This window comes from Polyergus mexicanus, unplaced genomic scaffold, assembly GCF_030449975.1.
Source record: "Polyergus mexicanus isolate NDT 795.1 unplaced genomic scaffold, iyPolMexi1.0 SCAF_17, whole genome shotgun sequence".
NCBI classification, from domain to species: domain Eukaryota; kingdom Metazoa; phylum Arthropoda; class Insecta; order Hymenoptera; family Formicidae; genus Polyergus; species Polyergus mexicanus.
In genome coordinates this window covers 5,172,270-5,193,850 of record NW_027223337.1, presented here as the reverse complement: position 1 = coordinate 5,193,850, position 21,581 = coordinate 5,172,270, and the positions used below count along the sequence as shown (strand labels likewise).

Here is a 21,581-nt window from a genome sequence, read left to right as displayed (position 1 = left end):
AAGCAGTGGTATCAACGCAGAGTACTGAACGTAAGATGATGTCATTGGTTTGACCTTGGATGGCATCGTTAAGGTCAAGTCAACGACACCTTTAATTTCTTAAATGGAACTCCCAATTTTTTTATTACATATTCTTATAGCTTATGTCGAGAGCTTTCCAAAACACTATAATAAAGTATTTCTTCATTAGCACTTCATTAAGCACTTTTTGAGTTACTTTATATTTTAATCTGACATATTTTGATATAAAAAATAAAATATTTCGTAAAATATTCAGTTTTCGATAATCTTATCGTAATACTTTTATGTACAGAATAACGAGATAAATCAATTAGTATAAAAAAATAATTGTTTTTAAAAAAATTATTTACAATGTATTTTTTAAAATAATTATTTGTTTTTTTTTCTTAGCACTAATTGATTTGTCTCATTATTCTGTACATAAAAGTATTACGGTAAGATTATCGAAAACTCAATATTGTACGAAATATTTTATTTTTTATATCAAAATATGTCAGATTAAAATATAAAATAATTCGAAAAGTACTTAATGAAAAAAGATACTTTATTATAGTGTTTTGGAAAGCTCTCAAGATACGCTACAAGAATATGTAATGAAAAATAGGGGGTTCTATTTAAGAAATTAAAGATATCCTTGACTTGACCTTAACGATGCCATCCAAGATCAAACCAATGACATCATCTTATGTTCCCCTCAAAACCATACAATTTTTGTTCAAAACGTTTTTCTCTAAAATGCTTAGTTTTTGAAAGAAAGGGGGTGTACGGGTGGTCTAGGACACCCTGCATATATATATATATATATATATATATATATATATATATATATATATATATATATATATATGTATGTATATATGTATGTATGTATGTATGTATATAGAATATATATAGACAATCTTTCCGCGATTTTTTATACGTATCTCATCTCCGCGGGACATTTCTTTGTGTGACGACGAGATAAACGTCTTCGCTCTTTTGGTGACGGGACGAGAAACGGTTCGATATACTTATATAGCGTACGCGAATGTCCCCGTTCACTGTATATCTTTCCTTATTGTCTCAAGTCACTCGTTTGCGGGCCGGTTGACAGTTTTTGCTCCTTCCTTCTCCTTCCTTCTCCTTCCTCTCCCTCTCTCCTTGGACGTGCCTGGATTGCCCCCCCCCCCCGTCCCCGATACTACGTGCTCCGATAATTAAGACGTTTCCATTTGGAGTTGACATGCGCGCATCGCGGTAATCTGGATATGCGTGTTTCGGCGACGACGATGAAGGAAAAAAGCTAATCGTTATGCATCACGCTGGCAATTAATGGTGTATGATCGAAAGTCATGTTCCTGGAAGGAACGCAGATCGAACGGGCAAAAAGTGCGAATACACACACGCACAACATACGTATGCGTGCGTTTTGTGAGATTTATCGATATCGAAGATGAATCGGGGAGAATCGATGACCATTTTTAGATGTCCACCTCGTATTTATTAAGCACCCGCGTAATTGGACACAAAGAACGCTGACTGGCGCAAGCGTTTTTGTTAATTACAGCTCTCGGTATAAATCTTTCGGGGAGATAATACCCATACAGCACCGCAAGATTGCAATAACATTGCAGCAACATTTTTCTGCAAGATTGCAACCTTGCAGAAACATTAAGAAATGTTGCTGCAACGTTGTTATGATATTGCAACAACAGTAAAATGTCCGCCTACAGAAATATTGCAATATAATATTGCAGCAACATAGCAATATAATATATATGCGATAATGCTTTATGTATATTCATCGACATAATATCTTTAACATATGAAAAAAATAATAAGAAATTAGGCATATAAGAATCAGGATTTAGTGTGTATATAGATTTTCTATATTATAATAATAACGAAATTATAAATTGCAGATTTTTCGGTACACATTCGACTTCCTTCAGTGACAGAGAATATCTAAGAGAAATAAGAAAAAACTCAATTTGCAATTTTGTAAATTCACAATCTTTTTGTATTCGAAATATTCAGATATGCAAAAAGATTGTGGTGGATTTACGCATACAAGTTTTTTCACATCTCTCTTGTCTTCATATAATCTCAAAATTTATTTATTAAAATCTGAAGTATCTTTTTTGCATGTTAAAAAATTATTATCAAATTTTTGATTTTATATAAAAATGGAAACTATTAAAAGAATTCTTAGTCCAATGTCTGAGTCCCCTGTGTTGGGATTATATCATACAACTTAAGCTAATAAAACTAGTTATTATATCTTTAATCTTATTAGTCGCTCTTTGTAAACTTTATATAATCATCGTGACTAAAAATTAAATGCGGAATAGATAGCGCAATATGCGCTGCATAGCGGTAAACGAATGAACTAGCGATTATTGAATACTTTTTTTGTAATATTTTTGGAATGTTGCTGTAACATTGCTGAAGTTATATTGTAAAATAATGTCTTTGCAATATTTCTGCAACATTAAACTACAATATGCAATATTGCAATATTGCAGCAATGTTGTTGCAAGCTTTAGTGCTGTATGGGTAAGTAGTTTATTAATTGTTAAAAAACGAATTTTTTTCTTGGCCACATATATAGCTGTCCGATGTCTTACTGTTTTAAAATTTTGACAGGCGTGTCTGGAATTTTAGAAATCTTTGCGCGCTTTAAAACGTTCGATCATTTATATCAGAATTGTCAAAATATTGAAAGAGAGAACCAGAGAAAAGAGGACAAGCGTGCTGCGAAACATTAAAGTTGATAGCGGACAATCAAGATCAGCAAGATTCGTTGAAAGCCTGTAAATCTTACCCCTATAAAAAAATATTAGCATAGAATTACATCTCTACGATATAATTTCACATACTTCTTTTTTTTTTCCAGTGCAGCCAATCTAACAAACGGAACCATCGACGACACCGCACTCTATGCGCCTTTTTTATTTTAAATGCAGCTCAAAGTTCTGCTGCTGAGTCCACTCTCTAGTCTTATCGCTTTAGCAATGACGAAAAGCGTGCATGGAACATGGAAGAGCGGTGCTCGATATGCAGCTAAATTTTGGATAAAGTTGCCTAATTAATTCGACGAGTACTACATTCGCGCATAATTTATATTATCATGTGACATGAGAACAAAAATGACGAACGCATCAAGCGTGTTGCTTAAGGATACTGCAAAAATGCACGATTTTAAAGTATCATCTATGTTGCCATCTTGAATCAGCTGTCAAGCAGACGATACGCAGGTATGGAGCATATTTTGACTGACAGGCTCTAGTATCTAATTATCATAATTCTCTATTGATAATTTGAAAATAAGACGATTATTGTAAAAGTGCGCCTTTTCATTTTTTTTTTTTTTTTGTAAATACTTTTTGATATTTTATATATTTTTTGAAAGATATATATAAATGTCGTAAATGTGTGTGTGTGTGTGTGTGTGTGTGTGTGTGTGTGTGTGTGTGTGTGTGTGTGTGTGTGTGTGTATGTGTAGAAGTTATATTATAATTGAAAGAACAATTGTAGCATGATTGTGTAAATATTATTACTATATAATTCCAGCTTTTAGTACATCATCTGATCTGATCAGAGGGACATGGAAATATCTGAAGATAATGTACAAATAAGACATCAGCCAACAGATTTAATCTCAGTATACAGTAATAAACGGAAGAACGATGACTCTGATACGGATCTTAATGAAGTCGAGATAGTTACAGCAGCACAGCATTTCTGCGCTATTGAAATCAAAGAGACCAAGAACCATCATGTAATCAATGAGAAAGCAATTGATAAAGATCAGATTGAAGTGAATGAATCAAATACTTCAGATTCTACTTTAGGAAATGTACAAAATAGCGAGAGCAATGTCATTGCTAACGTACTAACAGATTCGATTTACTTAGATACCTTGGATTCCGATTCCATAAATATCGAGTTCCAGAAACAATCAAATGCAACAGAAGTTTTTATTCGGAATGATGAACAAACGACCAATTACAATATATCTACAGTGACGATACCGAACGAGTTCTTAGACGATCTTAATATCAATATAAAAAAGGAGGATGATGAAGATCATGGGACCCTATATACAGCGGAATGGTTATGCGATGATAATAACGATGCCAGCATACGATTAAGAGTCTTGAAAGACGCTAAACAAAATATACAAGTCCCTGTTAATATTGACTCATTGACTGGCGTAATCACAGTAACGAAACGTAAAAATCAATTAACGGACGGCAAAGATTCTTTGGAAAAAACTAAAATATCCAGAAGATCAAAAAAACATGTCAGAATAAAACCTATCGTGCATCAAGATTATAAAGAAAGATTGAGGAAAAAGGCCGAGTGTATGAGAGAGAAACGGAAGAAGCTGTACGAACAAGAGAGTGAAGAACAGCGTTTACAAAGATTGGCAAGGGAAGCGGCGAAAAGACGCGAGATGAGAATGTATTATGAGACACCGGAGCAACGAAGGAAAAGACTCGACGCTGAAGCAGCGCGAAAAAGGGAGTATAGAATGTATAACGAAACACCGGAAGATAGGAGAAAGAGATTAGATCGCGAGGCCGAGAGAAGAAGAATCAAGAGATTATCATTATATGCGAGCGAAACACCAGAACAAAGAAGGGAAAGACTTGACAAAGAATCGGCAAAGAGACGAGAGGCTCGATTGAATCAGTACGCTAAAGAGACAGAGGAGGAGAGGAAGGAGAGATTGCGAAGGGACGCTCTGAGGGCTAGGGAAATGAGATTCACAAGATCCGCTATTGAGACGGAAGAGGAGCGTAGGCAAAGGTTAGTAAAGGATGCCTTTAGAAAGAGGGAGGTAAGGATGCATGGGGGCCATTCGGTGAACAATAATTTTACGGAACTCCGAACCGTTCGCAATTTTCAAGAATTGAACGATGTGCAGATAAGGGACAATCCCGAAAATCAATTGGACGGCCATTACCTAAGCAACTGGATGATGTGGTTTCAAAATACATTGACACAACCAGTTCACGGTGGAGAACAAAATGTAGAACCACAAGCGCAGCATAATAGATAGAACTTGTGCTTTCCGCTATGGATGTACTTTCAGGACTTTTGACATGATTACATGAACATTACTGATAACAGCGACCAATCTGAATGTGCTTTACTTATATGCTTGCTATATAATTTACAGATTTGAAGCGACAAAATTGCAACAGCAGAATTACCGCAATGGCAATATAATATTTCTGACATATACAAGACTTATGTTAACAATAGCAATTTAAATTCGCGTTTTAGAGAAAATAGCTATTTTATAATATTTATAAATGCCGAGCGCAAGTATAGTTATGCTGTTTTCAGTATGAAAAAAAGACGTAACTTATTTACATTATATTAAAAAAATTATGACATTATATTAAAGAAATAGATAAATCAGAGAAAAAGAAACTGAACATCCTCTTAGTGTTTGCATAATGTGTAATTATGCAATGATTATTTGAATATCTAAAACTATTCTGGTCGTAAAAGAGATGAGAAATACATCAAGAGGTAATAGTGTTACTCTTTGATGTTAAATGTGTAAATAGACTTTGCTGACAAGTTAATATGATGAAAGAATATGAGTTGTATATTGCGAAGAACAAGAGAAGTAATTCTTACCAGTGCCTTTTATTCAATGTTCAACAAAATAAACGCTTAGACTGAAGTATTTGATATATATACAGCATTTTTTTTGAACATGAGTGAATGATTCTGGTGAAAGTTTGACTGTCTCTTGTGCTATTTGTACAGTTAGATATTACTATGTACTTCTTTCTACAGTTCCTTTGTAATGAATATAATAAATTGTGTTATGACATATAGATATTACATATATATCATCTATTTTTTATGAACATACTTATTAAAAAAATTATTACACATATTATGAATTTGTATAAAATTATGCTATTGATATATGATGAAATATTCATCTTGTACAATATGTACATTTCTATATACTACAACTATTGTAATTATTATTTTTATACATTATTTTAAATTTTTATACATTAATGTATTGTAATTATTAGACCATATGACTTTACTCTGAATGTAATAATCATCTTTATTCTACATACGTCAAAATAGCCTAATTCCTAATTTGTTTAAAACTAGATATATATCTTATTGTTGGTGCAAAAATGTTTGCTAAAAACATTTTTATATCATATATATTTGTACAATTGGGAGCGTATGAAAGCTGGTACCAAAAATTTTCTAAAAATTATAACATATATCTATTGTAATAATTCTTGCAGATAAAAAGTATTATATATATATATATATATATATATATATATATATTATATATATATATATATATATATATATATGTTTGCTATTGACAGAATCAACATGAACATTTGTGTAAAAGAAAATGTATTTTAAAAATAGATATACATATATGAGAGGATATAATCAGAAAAACCTGTAAATGAAAATGCAGTAAGAAATAAAACTAATTCAAATTGCTAAAGGCCATCACACACAAAATTCCGTAAGGACATAAACATAAGCGTAAATGGAACTAGAGAAGAAAATGGACTAATCCCAATCGAGTATTTGGCTCTCCATAACATCTTATGTCCTTACGGAATTTTGTGTGTGATGGCCTTAAAGCGGGGAGCACACACTTTTGCATAAGCGCATAATCATAAGCATAAGGAATTTGATTGGTTAATTTCCTTATGCATAAGGAATGGGCCAATCAATTTCCTTATGCTTATGATTATGCGCTTATGCAAAAGTGTGTGCTTCCCGCTTTAATTCGAATTTAGGTATAATGTAATTTATGTATTGCGCATGCGCCATTTTTTAGACAGTTTAGGTTAGGCAACTTTTAGGTTTGATTTCTCCATAGACATAGGTTGCGGTCGGGAAGACGCTAGAAATGCTTCGAAGCATTGCATTAACCAATCAGAATAAATGAATCTTTACTCTTTTTGTCCTGATTGGTCAATCAAACGCTTCGTAGCATTTCTAGCGTCTTCCCGACCGCAGCCTATGCAATGATTTGTAATCATGTAGTCATTTGTAGTACGTATACGATAGTACATGTGCGTATGTAACCTCAAATTGGTAAAACTTAAAGAACGAGAGAGATATATGTAATTTTTTAAATTTAATTTAGACAAATAAAAAATGGGATTGACCAAACAATATCTGAGATATGTTCCAGCAGGTAATACAAATATAATTGCAAGCCCGCATTGTAATATTGTTTTTGTAACCTTGGAAGATCAAGAAGGTAGATTTGTTGCTGCTGGTGCATGTGAACATGTATACATTTGGGATCTACGGCTTGGAGAAAAGGTAAGAAAAGAAAAATGAAGAACTTAATATAGAGGTAATTATAATATCTTTATGTTTTAGGCGCAAGTGTTATCTGGAGAAAAGATATGTGTAACACGTCTAGCTGCATCGCCCAATAAAAGGCATATTGCTGTCGGTTACGCGGATGGTACAGTAAAGATCTTTGATTTAATCTCTGGTGAAAATGTCAATGTATTTGTTGGACACAAATCTGAAATAACAGCATTAGCATATGATGTTTTTGGAACTAGATTAGCCACTGGTTCCAAGGTAAGAATGTTTTATAGACAGATGTGCAATTCAAGTACTAAATGACATTTTTTTTAAATATAACAGGATACAGATATCATTATCTGGGATGTTGTAGCTGAAACAGGAATATGTCGATTAACTGGGCACAAAGGTGTCGTAACTAAATTGGTATTCATGAAAGAACACAACATTATTATCAGTAGTAGCAAAGATACATTTGTAAAGTTTTGGGACTTAGATACGGAACATAACTTCAAAACTCTTATTGGACATAGATCAGAAGTAAGCTATGTTAGCTATGCTAGTTTTATGTTCTTATTTGTTAATTATATTATTTCTATCTAATTGATGTTTGTGCTAAACAGGTTTGGAGTTTCGTCTTAATGAAGGATGATCAATATTTAATAACAGGATGCAATGATAAAGAATTGCATGTCTGGAAAATAACCTTCCTTGATAACAAGAGCATTGAACTCGATACTGCTGTAAGTGCTTTGGATTTTGATGAAGAGAATGAGGAAAGCATGGATATGGATATGGTACGTTCTTACATTTGTATACATTATAACTATACACTGAGTTTATAGTTTATAGCATTATTTGTCTGTATATGGTCAGAATAAAATAACAAGAATGAATATTTTATATTTTTATAGAAATATCCTATAAAATGTAAGAAAATTGGAGGTATATTAAGAGCAGGTGGTGGCCGAGTTACCTCATTAGAAGTTGACTCTACTTGCAAAGTTGTTGGATGTCATGGAGTGGGGAATTCCATAGAATTGTTTCATCTATTACCCGATGATACAATAAAGAATAGATTTGCGAATAGATTGAGGAAGGAAAGACGTAAAGCTCAGCAGTGAGTTAAAATTTATATTAAAGTTGGAAATATATTTCTAAGAAGATTCAATTACATATACATGTTCTGTCATCATCAATAGGGAAGCGAATGATACAGAGAAGGAGCTATCAATTGCACCATCTCTCAGGGATGAGATAAAACGTTTACCTGTTGTTCAAATATCTGGTAAAGCAAAAGGGCTTGATTTAATTATGGGCAAAGGAAACGAACTTAGAGTTAGTATAATAGCATAAATACAAAATTATCTGAAAAATTTGTGTTATATTTTATTTCTTTTGTGCAGGTATGCATTGGAGTGAATAACAATTCAATTGAATTACATTCTTTGCACATGGAAGAGAAAAATCCAAAAGAAGTCAAGTGTTTACGTTCAATAATGGCACAGGGGCATCGTACAGATGTTCGAGCTGTTTGTTTTAGCTCCGACAATTTGGCATTCGCTACCGTTAGCGGAGATTCTGTTAAATTGTGGAACAGGTAGTATATGAAATTTTTAATAAAGAATAAATGTTGAGTGTTTTTCTTAACTCACATGACATTTTTAGGCCAACATTGGCGTGTTTACGCACGGTACAGTGTGGTTATGCTTTGACGGTAACATTTGTGCCGGGTGATAGACATCTAATTGTTGGTTTAAAGGACGGTAAAATGCTTATTATTGATATCGCATCTGGTGATATTTTGGAAGAAGTGGTGGCACATTCCAAGGAACTTTGGAGCGTAACATTATTTCCTGATTTGGTAATATTTTTGAAGAAAGATATTTTAATAGCAGTTACTTATTTTATTGCTAATTAATATGTTTTTACATATATTTTCGCATATTTATGATATTGTGTAAATAGAAAGGGGTTGCTAGCGGTGGTGGTGATCAAACGGTGAAATTTTGGAACTTTGAACTCATTCAAGATCCCGACAATCAGATAAAGGCGAAGGTTCTTTCTGTCTTACATACAAGAACTCTTAAGCTTGAAGAAAGCATACTGTGTGTAAGAATAAGTCCAAATAACAGATTTATTGCCGTTTCTCTATTGGACTGTACCATTAAAATCTTTTTTTTAGATACATTTAAGGTATAGTTACCTCATTATTTTACGTCTAGATACTATAAGGTATCATAAGATATACTTTATCTTAAATTTTATCTCTTGTGTAATATTTCATATTTTTATTGTAGTTCTTTGTATCCCTTTATGGACACAAATTACCAGCATTGTGCATGGATATATCCAGCGATTCTACACTCATAGCAACCGGTTCCGCCGATCGCAATGTTAAAATTTGGGGTTTGGATTTTGGCGATTGCCACAAATCTATATTCGCGCACGACGATTCTATTACGGGTCTCTCGTTCGTATCTGGAACACATTACTTCTTTACCTCTGGAAAGGATGGAAAAATCAAACAATGGGATGCCGATATATTTCGAAAGATCATCACGTTAAAAGTAATATATTTCTGCATACTTTGTGAAATTGTGTATTGATGGCTCTATTATAAGACAGTTCAATCTTTTTCTAGGGCCATACCGGAGAAAGTTGGAATTGTTGCGTTTCACCAAACGGGATTTTTGTCGCTTCATGCGGTTCTGATAAGGTAATTAGATTATATGAGAAAACTAACGAACCGTTAGTATTAGAAGATGAGGCGGAAGAAGAAAGAGAACAACAGGAAAATGAACTAGTCACTGGGGAAACCACTACAGTGTTAGGACAGAAGCAACAAGCATTGCCTTCTAGAAAGACTGTTAACAGTGAAAAGGCTGTAAGTTGCATCACTTTAAAACATATAATTTTTGTAAGATAGGTATCAGTTTTATGTTATACACTTTATTTATATATATTAGGCTGAATTGATATTGGAATGTTTGGAAGTATCCAAACAATACGAGACAGAATCGAATATAGCTAATGGTAAAGTACCGCCTCTTCCTCTGTTAATGCAAGCTTACAATTGTACAAACACAGAAGACTTCTTACTGGAAACCTTTAAGCGTGTTAGGGCAAGGTAAAATGCAATAAATGGATTAATATTGTTGCGTAAGAAAATATAATTGAAAATGTATATTTCAGTGAATTGGAAGAAACATTACTGTTATTGCCGTATTCTGCCGCCTCTGATATTTTACAGAGACTCCCCAGCTTGTTGAAAAGAAATTATCATGCTGAGTTATTAGCCAAATTAGCTTTGTGCTTAATTCAAGCATATCACAGTCCAATAGTAGCCAATCAAAATCTTTTGCCTACATTAGAGATCGTGAAGAAGCTCGCTGTAGAAAGGATATCCATTTTAAGAGTAATATAAACTTATTGATTGTATATATTACTTATAAGAATGCATTTAATTATTTATTAGATAAAATAATTAAAATAATATTTCTCAGGATACTATTGGATTTAATTTGCATGGTATGATGTATATGCAACGCATTATCGAGGAACGAGAAGGAATCAAATTTTTCAGGGATGCTACTAAGAATAGCGAACACAAAAACAAAGTCAGAAGAAATAAGGAAAAGGCTATGAAGAGAGCAATTATGAAATTGTAGATCTTCTTGACAATATGAGGAATTTTGTACATATATATATAAGCATAAATATATAGATTTTCATACATAATGCATAAATGCATTTTCATTATACTTTATGTACACACACATACATATATATATAAAGTAATTTGTTTATAATTACAAATCTCTGTACTTTTCCATTTCTCTATCTCTATCTCTCTTTTGCGCATCTAAAGTGCATATGTACTTACAATTAGTATGAAAGATACAAAATTGTGATACTGTTCTCACAATCAATCTATACTATACAGATCCAACTCTGTAGATACATATGCGTCGGCAACGATCAATTACAACAAAAATATTAAATCACCTAAATAAAGCTGCATTTGTATGCACGTAAAAATATAAATTTACATAATAAAAACGAATCGACCTGTCTTTAGCAAGCAAAAATTAATATCTATATGTGTACATAAAATGTCACAACATAACCTCTTTGATATAGGATCACTGTTTATTTGCATTTCCTGTAAACGAAGATAGAGAATGGATCACGAGGACGAATTTCTTAATGCCTTCTTCACACAGGTCGCTCAATTGTGCTCCGAGAAGGCTAAGGAAACAGTTGTGAGTAAAGATAATAAAAATACATAAAATTTAGATTGTTATATACACTAATGTAATATAAATTTAATTCAGGAAAAAGAAAGGGAATCATGCAAGCAGATGCAAATGGGTCCATGGGGAATGCTTCTGCTGCATTTACCACAGATAGCTATAGCAGAACGTTCGTATGCAGATTTAGGTTTCCTTCATACTAAAAATAAGGGCTTCCTTAGGAAGGATGTAGGCATCCAGCAATTATTTAAATTGAAAATTGTTTGTGATTATCAAACTTTATATGTTAATATTGTTTACAGAATTCCTTAAAAACTGTATACGAATCTTTAAAGTCTGATTTGAAGAGATTAGAGGAAATGACAAGAGGAACAAACTCTATTGGTGCGACAGTCGCGAATGTTTCCAATCAACTCTGCCAATTCATCACGGCAAGAATCCAGCTGATAGATTTGTCAGTATATTAGTATGTTGACTATCTATCTTTAATCTCATATTCGTAATTATTATATTACAGTTATGAGAAAATGTACAATGTGAGTGCAAACAGCAAAGTTATGAAGCATCAAGAATTGCTGCAATGTATAGAAGAAATAGTAGAGTGTCATTTATTATCCTGTTGTCACTTAGCATTAACTGCTATTAAGACAAGTTTAACGTAAGTGTTGTTCTTAATTCTTTAAAAATATGAACTTTGATTTATAATATGTGAAATAAGCTAATAATTTTCATTATTCAGATTGGAATGTGAAATACTAGTACAGTTAATGAAAGCGCAAGTAGAAGTTCAAAATTGGAGGTTTCTACCAACTTTGATGGCTCTTTATGGAGCGCAAGCGCGAATGTCAGCTTGGGAAAGAACTCTGCAAAGCAAGGAGGTTAGCAATATATCCGAATAAGAGAACATCAAAACAGCTTTTCTAGTATTCTAATCTGAGATTTTTTAGTCTTGGAAATTGGGCTTTGGTGCAACATTCCTCAAGGCGAATCAACAACCGGCGTTGTATCAATGGCTGGTGAAACTGCGCAGTGCCATATTAGCTAAGTGTTCTTTGTATTTTCACACTACTTTAAGTCAACAAGCTAGTCCAGGGGAAATGAGAAGTATCATGAGCAAGCAGAATGTGGATTATTATCATAAGTAAGATATAGATATTATTTCTCATTGCTTGCATGGTAGATATATACCATCTAATAACTAATATCTATTTAATAAACGTCTCTTTTAGGATACAGAGTTTTCAACGAAAACATGATGTACTAGCAGTATTGATAATTTTCGATTCCAGAGGAACCGAAAATTCAGGTTCGGGATATAAACATCCAGGAAGAGGAGCAGACGTGCCTCCGAGTTTTCCTGTTGTTGTTTGTTGTCCTAATGTAAGTAATAAATTTATATTAATCATTTAATTTTCTTCTGAAAAAAAAAAATATATATATTACTTGCACAAGTAATAGTACAAGATACATATAATAATCTATGTTGTCTTGTATAATAATTATATTAATAGATAATAATATAAAAGAAAAATATTTTTTCAGACATTCATGCAGAAATCATTAGTACACTTGGACAATATTCAAACTAAGATAAAGGAACGTCATGCAGAACTTCTTGCTATGGACAAAGTTATATATCATAAATGCACAAAGGTATATTAATTACAAAAGAATTTTTAGAATAAATCATAAATTGCGAGTGCGTGTTTACAGGATTTGTGTACTTATGCTTTCCACAACACTGATCCCAGAATGACTCTCGTGATCGTATTTGAAAATGGGAAACAGAGGGACAAGGAAACTCATATTACATCATTCATGACGGATCTCTCTATGCATATCAGGTGTAATAAGGTTTATGAATGTCTGAAATTATCAAAGTGAGTAATAGCGTGAAAATAAATTATGCCAAAGATCTGATTGTTACAATCAAAAATTGATTATTTATCTATATATAGCTGTATAATATTATGAATAAAAAATTTATATTATATTTATATTAATTATTTTGGGAAATTTTTCTTTCTCTGCTTCTAATTCTTCTATTTTTGATAGAATTTCTTAATATAAATATTGCTCGAATGAAATTAACTTTATCAGCTTTGAATAAATAAAGAATAATTTATCAGAAAGATACAAAAAGAAAAAACAATAAGTTCTTTTAACAGTTTAATAGCGCCATCTACATTCATTTTAAAGGCTAGAATTACGTATCCAAATCAACCCAAATCTACTTTCTGACATTCTAACTTCAAAGCGCGAGCGTACAGACGTAAATTCAGTACGTAGTATTTCAAAGCGTTCGAGAAATAGTCATTTGTGAAGAAATTTGCAAGCATGACAGATAACAAGAACGAAAAGGCAAAAGTCGATCTTGGATTACTTGAAGAAGACGATGAATTCGAGGAATTTCCCGCGGAAGGTACGCATCATTAAATCTGTTTGCTTGTTGTGTGTGACATAACCTCAAAATCGCTGATTCATTAATTAGATTGGACCGCGAAGGATGAAGATAGCGAGGATATCAGTGTTTGGGAGGATAATTGGGACGATGACGACGTTGAAGATGATTTCAATCAACAACTAAGGTATATTATTTTGCCAAAAGTTTTTGTCAAAATTTAAGACAGAATTAAACAAAACATTTCTCCTGCTTTAATTATAGATTATTACACGTAAAACTTATAGAGCGCTGCAATTGTTTTCAGAGCACAATTAGAGAAACAGAAAGCAAATGAAACAACCAAGGAAAGTTAATTAGATAGTAATACATTTAATTTTATTATCTTATATAATAAACATGTAATTAAATATTAAGTCTGTGTATATGTCTAAATCTCACATTATTTCTTTGCAATTTTTGGAATGTAATAATAAAACTGTAACTTGTATACTTTGTATAATACGCACTGTATGTTTTGCAGAAATATTTTCTGTAAAATGCAGAAAATGCAATTTTTTTGTGTGTACAAAATTTAATTATTAAATATAAATGCGTAATATAATTCCAGAAATGCATATAGTGCCTTTCCACACATGACTCATTTCATCTCGTTTAATTGTTAGGAGCTATTATTCTCTAATGGAACAAATACTTGGCATATCTTATTGTAAATGTATAATCAGGTACAGTCTTTATTTTAAAAAGTCTGTTGGTTTTTGCGAAATGTAAACAGTCAACACATATACTCTACATATATATGGCACACATCAACTTTTTTACATAAATATTTTGATATATCTTAATGACTCCCACGTATCATTAAGAGAGTAAAACAATGTATAAATCTTGCAAATTACTAAACGATTTTTTGTCTAAAGAACTGAATAAAAATTGAGATTAATTTGTGTCATGATTTGTTTTACAGGAAATCAATAGTTCTGATATTAATGCATCTAATATCTGCATGGTTAAATCCATGTTAATCTTTTTGATTTCATACGAACTTAATAAATAGTCCAAAGCTTTATGTACATTGTCCTCACCAAATATCAGTTTTACACTATATGAGATCTTTTTTTCTAATGTGCGTACCAGTTTGTCTTTCAGTTGTGCATTGGTTTCATTTGTGACATTGTTGTATGATGCATTATAAAGTAATGAAGAATTACTCAAGGAGTCAAATAACCACAGAATCATTTTCTGCAAACAAACTTAAAGTTATGAAAAACTCATAAAAAATACAATGCTTTTTTTCGGACTTAATTCTCACCTGCAAGATTGGCTCTGAAATGTTTCCTAATAGCAATTTAGTCCACCTAACGACCGCTTCTTGTTGTAATGTGTTATTACTAGAAATTCCTGTCAGAAGCTCACAAATCAGATCTATGGTCGTACATGTTAATGATATATTAGAATCCAACTCATCAACTTCATCTGGAAAACAATTCATTTTTTACTGTTATGAAACATAATTTTATAAATACAAAAAAACACTATTATTATTGTAGCTACCATCATAGGAAGTGTTAATAGTTTCCCACCAACAATCCAGTAATTCTGAATTGCCACTGGTTTCCATTGAGTCAACTGCCTCATAAGCTGTGTCTACCATACAATATTCTGTTCTTTCTGCGATCAATTGCTGTAATTCACAAGCTAAACTTTTCTACAACAATAAACAGATATTTCAAAGAATATTTTTATTTTTACATTATATTGTTATATATCGATTATATTTTACATGCATTATATATTATTATTGCTATTATATATTACAAATTTGCGTTGTTAATATATTATATTGTTATATATTTAAATAATTAGCATACTCATGCTGTGCAAAATTTTAGGTTCCATTACCGATTTTATATCCTCAACAAATCTCCAAGGTATATCAGACAATGGCATTAAAGTTGGCAGAGGAGGAGCTTCTTCTTCTTGATCCATTTCGAAGCCCGGTACAACTGTTTTCAATGTATTGAAGACACCAGTTACGGTTTTAGCCAGAAATCGATCGAAACGAGGCGCTATCGCGTCCGCTTTTTTGCCTGCGCTATTACTCGGCCGAAGAAAGTGACGCAATTGCGGCGGACACTCATTTGCCAATCGCGTACACAATGTCTTCAAATATATCTCCAGTTCGACCCGCCCACCCTCGGGCAACACTAGCTCGGACATGACATTAGTTAACGATGGAATCTGAAATATATAAACATTATGCAACTATTAAATTTAAAAATTAACTGAATTTATTATTTTCTTATGAATTTATATTTAATATTTTTGTATTTTTTATAAATCTTACTTCTTCTAGACTGAGATGCAACTGAACAAAATCGGAATATTGTCTCCTGACAGTAGCAGTGGTAGTTTCAAATAGATCTACACCACGTTGCTCGACATCATCGAATTGTATGCAGTAGAATAATTGTTGCGAACCATCTGTTGCAGTATGAAATTCGGTCCATGGAATTAATAAATTCATAAATTGGCTTCCTTCATATATTACATAAGATTTTTCTTCGGCGTGCCTAAAATTTACAGATTTATATAATAATATATTTGAAACTAAACTGCTATCTTTACTAACAGTGGTGTGGTTGCTGTGGATTTCTGTTGTAATAAATTTCTAAGCCTAGCGATGGTTGTGGCGAAATCTGTTGGTTCTTCGTATACCGGTGAAATCTTATCCTCTTCTAATTCCAGATCTACATCCGTTATGCTATCTCCCCAGAGGCCTCTGTGCTCTGTAGTAGAGAGACCCTCTAAACATAGAGTCGATCTTTTTGGAGCTGCCGTTGAAGCTGCATTTTTGTCTTCGTTTGTAGTAATTGCAGATGGACTAGATTTAGATGCAGATTTTGGCAATTGCTGTGGGATCACAGCCGCTGTTGCAGATACAATGCCATCGCTCAGAGCAATAGTTATGGTACCCTAAAGGAATGATTAAATTATGTGTACTTTTTAAATTTTGTTACATGATACTGGCATTATCCTAATGTACATTTTGTTGAGTTGGAGAAGCGACAGCTTTATTTGTCGGAGTTTCCAGTAATTTTAACAAATTTTCGATCAACCAATCTGGGCAGCTTATTGCGTCTATTGTTATTAAGAGCTTCTTTGCTAAAATGGATAACAGAAGTTTGCATGGTAATGAACTGGTTAATTCCCATTGCAGAAACTCTTGCGCTAGAATGGTGACTAAATGATGTAATATATGTTCTAATATTGACACACTGCGAGAACCAGGATGTAAATATTTGTATGCTTCCTCCACACTGGATGCAGCACCCTTTTCGACTCGACGTAGTGCCCTGCAAAACTTGCTGATAAGCAACTTATTTGGACAAATTCTTAAAAAGATAATATTTAATAGATCCATACCTACGATATTCCTTTAAGTGTAACACTAATATATTTGCCAATTTATTGACAAGTTTTATTTTATCTATTAAACTGGCTTTCAAAACAAGTTTTGTTAAGAACTTGCTCAACAAATCTTGCGCTTCATTAGGGAATGATTTATCATTACTTATATTTTTGTACCAAATTTCTATACACTTTGCATCAATTTCTCGTATTGTGTCCGTTAAATTCACCTTTTTTCTTTTTGTCAGAGGAATGTCGTTTTTACAGAAATCTTGCGCAATTGCATTATTATTGCGTGTAACACTAGTTTCTTGCGAAGAACTCAAATTCTTTTGATTATCACTTTTGTAAATGATTTCTGTCTTCTTGTCCTTGTCTATTGAAGAATCCAAATTTAAATGACTCACTAGCTTATTGTATATCCATTTGTTTATAAAATCCAAAACAATTGGATTATTGGCTTTCAGTATAAGACGTAATAAGCAACAACTCAGCCATATAGATAAAATTGTGATAAATACAGCCCAGGAGATGGAAATATATATCGGCAGGGGTGTAAGATCTGTCCATCCCTGTATAACTAAAGACAATACTGCAGCTGCTATACTAAAAACTAATAATATTTGGTTTAACCAACTCATTGGTATAACTTTCTCCATTTTGCATTTGTTGATGCTTCTAATTAGCTATAAATTAAGCCTTACATTTTGTGTTACAGTAACCAGAACCTGTCGTAAAAAAAAAAAAGACCTTCTTTAATCTTCTACTTATCATCTATCATGTATCAAGCATCAAGCTATAAAATAATAAAATAGAATATACTCTTGATCGAAAAATCGATATATTTATTTGCCATAAACAAAAGGAGATCAATGTGTGTGTATGCGCGTGTGCGTGTGAGTAAATAAAAAACAATTTAGCGAGTCAATGTAAAAGAATACTATACTCGGACATTTTTTGATAACTCTGGAAACCTACCAGGTATTCATTCTTCCTTTCGTACAGTTGTTTGCCATTCCTGGCGTTTCTTCGTAGACAAGTTAACCCCACCACATTAACGAGTTGACAGGTTGCGAGAAGATCGGCGCTCGTATGTACATGTTTCGTCACGTGTTATGACATACCCATATCGCGCGGCGATATCTCTTTTTTACCTTGATTTGTTCGCGTAGCGATCTCTTCCATCAACATTCCCGTTGCGGGACGCGACCATAGATCACGCATCTTTACAAGATAACCAGTCATGATCCATTTCCACAGATCGAATCGCGTCTCGCAGTCCCGCGAAGTTGCATTTTTTTTTTTCAATCTATCGCGCTAATTTATCCGCGTCTTCCTATAGAAACTGCTGTGCCGATAGTGCTCTGAAAAATCACTCGTATATATATCTAGCTTCGTGTTACATAAAACGTGTCGGAAACTTGTTACACGTATAATTAAAGAATACGTAAGAATACATATAATATACCATATTATATAAATTTGTATGTATAATTGGGGATTAGCTCTTCTATCATAGCTAAACGATATATTCGACGAATATTTTGTCATATGAACAAATATATATATATATCAGTCTTCCGCTGTGAAGATAAGATACAACTGCAATCGACTAGCGCCATCTGTGCTAGCGCCAACTTCTGATGGCACAGATGAATAGACAGATAGCCAATGGCCCGGGTTAAGGCGAGACTGGTCTTTCTCACTGGTTTCAGCGCCATACCGTCATAACGGCCAATGCAGTAACTACGTTCTCAAGCAAATTGGCAATTACGAAGCGACGCGTTACGCGGCATGCAGACTTCTCGTTGCGTATAACAGCGTGACATAATATGCTTCTTCGAGCTACATTTATATTAATTTAAATAAATAAATATACACACACATACATACGCGCGCGCATATGTATACTAATAAAACTACAATATTAATATACATTAGTTAACAGCGATAAAAATAAGCTGAAATCAGGAATTAATATTTTTTTTACATTTAAGTATCACGCGCACATCTTGATTCAAAATAAGAGTCTTGAGACCGAAACTCGACTCTAGACACGCGCACGTTGAAATATCCGCTATCGCGACACGCGATGCGAATTAATGTGCGGGAACATTGTAAATAAGCCAAGTCACAAATAAAGCTGATATTTATCTATTTATTTAACGTGGAAAGTGTCTGAATTATTTAACTAAAGTACGTGTATTTCCCAGGCGGAGCCCGAATTCCTAAATTCCTTCCGGCAAACGATCCCAACTACCGTACCTCTCCCGGAGGCACAACATAACATTTAAATACGATTTTTATGAAGAAAATATTTTAATACAAAACAGAATATTGCGCAAAATAAAAAATACTAGAAACAAGAATAAACATTAAATATTACTTGTAAAATATTTACTATAAAAAAAAATTAAATAATGAAAAATGTATTACTTAATAAATATTTAAAAAAATTTGTCTACAAAAAAATCAATAATGATTAGTTTATAACATCGGAACAATAACATAATAAATGAAAGACAAAATCAGCTGAGCAATGAAAATCAATATCACATGTAGTAAAAAAATCAATAATGGATAACAGATTTACTGCGCAAAATAACAGAATAATGAGACAAATCAATTGGGGTATCAAAAATACATAGTTGGCTTTTAAAAAAATGTAATTTGCAACATGCAGGTGCATACTTCTTTTTAAAGGCAACCATGTATTTTCTTTACATCTTTACATATATGTATATATATATATATATATATATATATACTGGGTGGCCCATTTTAATCCATCCAGTCGAATATCTCAAAAACCAAGCCCGGAAGAGAAAAATGTTTCAGACAAAAGTTGTTTGGTTTCGAGGGGGCCATAAGATGGTGACAATGATTTGACCTTGGAATATCATTTGAAGGTCATGTGAAGGTCAACTTTAAAATCTCAAATGAAAACCCCCATTTTTTATTTAGTATTCTTGTAGCTGACATCGAAAGCTTTCCAAAACACTATAATAAAGTATTATTTCATTAAGTAATTTTTGAGTTATTTTATATTTTAATCTGACATATTTTGATATAAAAAATTAAATATCTCGTAAAATATCTAGTTTTTGATAATCTTACCGTAATACTTCTATGTACAGAATAATGAGACAAATCAATTAGTATAAAAAAAATTGTTTTTAAGAAAATTATTTACAATGTATTTTTTTAAACAATTATTTGTTTTTTTTGGCACTAATTAATTTGTCTTATTATTCTGTACATAGAAGTATTACGGTAAAATAATCGAAAACTGAATATTTTACGAAATATTTTATTTTTTATATCAAAATATGTCAGATTAAAATATAAAATAACTCAAAAAGTACTTAATCAAAAAATACTTTATTATAGTGTTTTGGAAAGCTCTCGATGTCAGCTATAAGAATACTAAATAAAAAATGGGGGTTTCCGTTTAAGATTTTAAAGTTGACCTTTATATGACCTTCAAATAATTTTCCAAGGTCAAATCATTGTCACCATCTTATGGCTCCCTCGAAACCAAACAACTTTTGTCTGAAACATTTTTCTCTTCCGTGCTTGGTTTTTGAGATATTCGACTGGATGGATTAAAATGGGCCACCCAGTATATATACAAGTATATAATTGATATGAACAAGAGATTTTACATAACAAGTAAGAAAAATTTGAAAATGTAATTTTACAGTAATTAAATTATGTATAAACAATTCAAATTAATTAATGATATGCATTTTATGCGGTAAATCTGTTATCCGTTATTGATTTTTTCAATATATTGATTTTTATTGCTTAATTATTGCTTAATTATTTGTCGTTTGTTCATTATGATATTACATATATTAAACTTATAATTTAATAAACTATAAGCATTAATGATTTTTCTGTAGACAAAATATCAACAATTATTTAACGTCATCGTAATCATAAGATGTTGACTATGTGTCGACTATGTGTCGACTATGTCGTTGATCGATGAAAAAAGAGATAGTAACAATATATTTGTTCTCTTTAAATTCTCCGATTCCTCGAAACCGGAGCCGGAGCTCGGAACTCTCATGTACGTGGCTTGTGCCTGTGGTTAAGAAGCGATGAGATGCAGAAAAGTGCGAGAATCCAAAGAGCAACATACAAACATGTCTCATTTTAAT

General features: G+C 32.4%; 5 protein-coding genes across 8 annotated transcripts in view; 4 read left to right on the top strand and 1 right to left on the bottom strand.

Annotated features, from left to right (window-relative positions):
* LOC138940628 (uncharacterized) overlaps window positions 1-5,833 on the top strand; it is a 23,272-nt gene extending 17,439 nt beyond the window's left edge. Inside the window, exons 2-4 of one of the 2 annotated variants that reach the window (XM_070309702.1) lie at window positions 2,897-3,257; window positions 3,574-4,815; window positions 4,934-5,023. In XM_070309702.1, the coding sequence (XP_070165803.1) occupies window positions 3,608-4,815; window positions 4,934-4,937 (1,212 nt within the window). In that variant the 5' untranslated portion in view covers window positions 2,897-3,257; window positions 3,574-3,607 and the 3' untranslated portion in view covers window positions 4,938-5,023. Of the gene's footprint in view, window positions 1-2,896; window positions 3,258-3,573 lie in introns of both variants that reach the window. The other variant, XM_070309701.1, reaches the window with a different exon arrangement.
* Window positions 5,834-7,067: 1,234 nt separating this feature from the next.
* On the top strand, window positions 7,068-11,125 carry LOC138940458 (WD repeat-containing protein 3). Its single transcript, XM_070309370.1, has 14 exons — window positions 7,068-7,353; window positions 7,414-7,623; window positions 7,690-7,887; window positions 7,971-8,144; window positions 8,262-8,467; window positions 8,550-8,685; window positions 8,754-8,947; window positions 9,016-9,211; window positions 9,316-9,543; window positions 9,648-9,917; window positions 9,992-10,234; window positions 10,317-10,477; window positions 10,543-10,765; window positions 10,854-11,125. The coding sequence occupies exons 1-14, from the start codon at window positions 7,183-7,185 to the stop codon at window positions 11,016-11,018; spliced, it is 2,775 nt and encodes a 924-aa protein (XP_070165471.1). The 5' UTR covers window positions 7,068-7,182; the 3' UTR covers window positions 11,019-11,125.
* Window positions 11,126-11,341: 216 nt separating this feature from the next.
* On the top strand, window positions 11,342-13,926 carry LOC138940891 (KICSTOR subunit 2). Its single transcript, XM_070310146.1, has 10 exons — window positions 11,342-11,612; window positions 11,685-11,831; window positions 11,906-12,057; window positions 12,121-12,261; window positions 12,343-12,481; window positions 12,551-12,744; window positions 12,833-12,983; window positions 13,146-13,256; window positions 13,317-13,483; window positions 13,803-13,926. Exons 1-10 carry the CDS (start codon window positions 11,532-11,534, stop codon window positions 13,924-13,926), a joined length of 1,407 nt encoding a protein of 468 aa, XP_070166247.1. The 5' UTR covers window positions 11,342-11,531.
* Window positions 13,857-14,591, top strand: Sem1 (Suppressor of exocyst mutations 1). Its single transcript, XM_070310150.1, has 3 exons — window positions 13,857-14,025; window positions 14,095-14,191; window positions 14,312-14,591. Exons 1-3 carry the CDS (start codon window positions 13,941-13,943, stop codon window positions 14,358-14,360), a joined length of 231 nt encoding a protein of 76 aa, XP_070166251.1. The 5' UTR covers window positions 13,857-13,940; the 3' UTR covers window positions 14,361-14,591.
* LOC138940889 (uncharacterized) lies at window positions 14,374-18,990 on the bottom strand. Of its 3 annotated transcripts, none has more exons than XM_070310141.1 (10): window positions 18,884-18,990; window positions 18,394-18,779; window positions 17,431-18,143; window positions 17,051-17,360; window positions 16,637-16,980; window positions 16,352-16,577; window positions 15,907-16,269; window positions 15,559-15,712; window positions 15,317-15,480; window positions 14,374-15,246 (listed from the first exon to the last, which is right to left on the bottom strand). In XM_070310141.1, the coding sequence occupies exons 3-10, from the start codon at window positions 18,072-18,074 to the stop codon at window positions 14,944-14,946; spliced, it is 2,508 nt and encodes an 835-aa protein (XP_070166242.1). In that variant the 5' UTR covers window positions 18,075-18,143; window positions 18,394-18,779; window positions 18,884-18,990; the 3' UTR covers window positions 14,374-14,943. The 3 variants fall into 3 exon arrangements, with proteins under 3 accessions (XP_070166242.1, XP_070166243.1, XP_070166244.1); XM_070310143.1 differs by having other exon boundaries at window positions 14,377-15,246; window positions 15,907-16,245; window positions 18,884-18,984; XM_070310142.1 differs by lacking the exon at window positions 18,884-18,990 and having other exon boundaries at window positions 18,394-18,785.
* Between the last annotated feature and the right edge of the window lie 2,591 nt (window positions 18,991-21,581).

Coding starts and splice junctions, on each gene's coding strand:
- LOC138940458 (XM_070309370.1), top strand. CDS start 7,183: ATGGGATTGACCAAACAATATCTGAGATATGTTCCAGCAGGTAATACA. Junction 8,686..8,753: donor GCAAAGGAAACGAACTTAGA/GTTAGTATAATA, acceptor TCTTTTGTGCAG/GTATGCATTGGAGTGAATAA. Junction 9,212..9,315: donor TAACATTATTTCCTGATTTG/GTAATATTTTTG, acceptor TTGTGTAAATAG/AAAGGGGTTGCTAGCGGTGG.
- LOC138940891 (XM_070310146.1), top strand. CDS start 11,532: ATGGATCACGAGGACGAATTTCTTAATGCCTTCTTCACACAGGTCGCT. Junction 12,482..12,550: donor GAACTCTGCAAAGCAAGGAG/GTTAGCAATATA, acceptor GAGATTTTTTAG/TCTTGGAAATTGGGCTTTGG. Junction 12,984..13,145: donor TTGTTGTTTGTTGTCCTAAT/GTAAGTAATAAA, acceptor ATATTTTTTCAG/ACATTCATGCAGAAATCATT.
- Sem1 (XM_070310150.1), top strand. CDS start 13,941: ATGACAGATAACAAGAACGAAAAGGCAAAAGTCGATCTTGGATTACTT. Junction 14,026..14,094: donor CGAGGAATTTCCCGCGGAAG/GTACGCATCATT, acceptor TTCATTAATTAG/ATTGGACCGCGAAGGATGAA. Junction 14,192..14,311: donor GATTTCAATCAACAACTAAG/GTATATTATTTT, acceptor AATTGTTTTCAG/AGCACAATTAGAGAAACAGA.
- LOC138940889 (XM_070310141.1), bottom strand. CDS start 18,074: ATGGAGAAAGTTATACCAATGAGTTGGTTAAACCAAATATTATTAGTT. Junction 15,713..15,906: donor TTGTTGAGGATATAAAATCG/GTAATGGAACCT, acceptor TTATTGTTGTAG/AAAAGTTTAGCTTGTGAATT. Junction 15,481..15,558: donor TATTAACACTTCCTATGATG/GTAGCTACAATA, acceptor ATTGTTTTCCAG/ATGAAGTTGATGAGTTGGAT.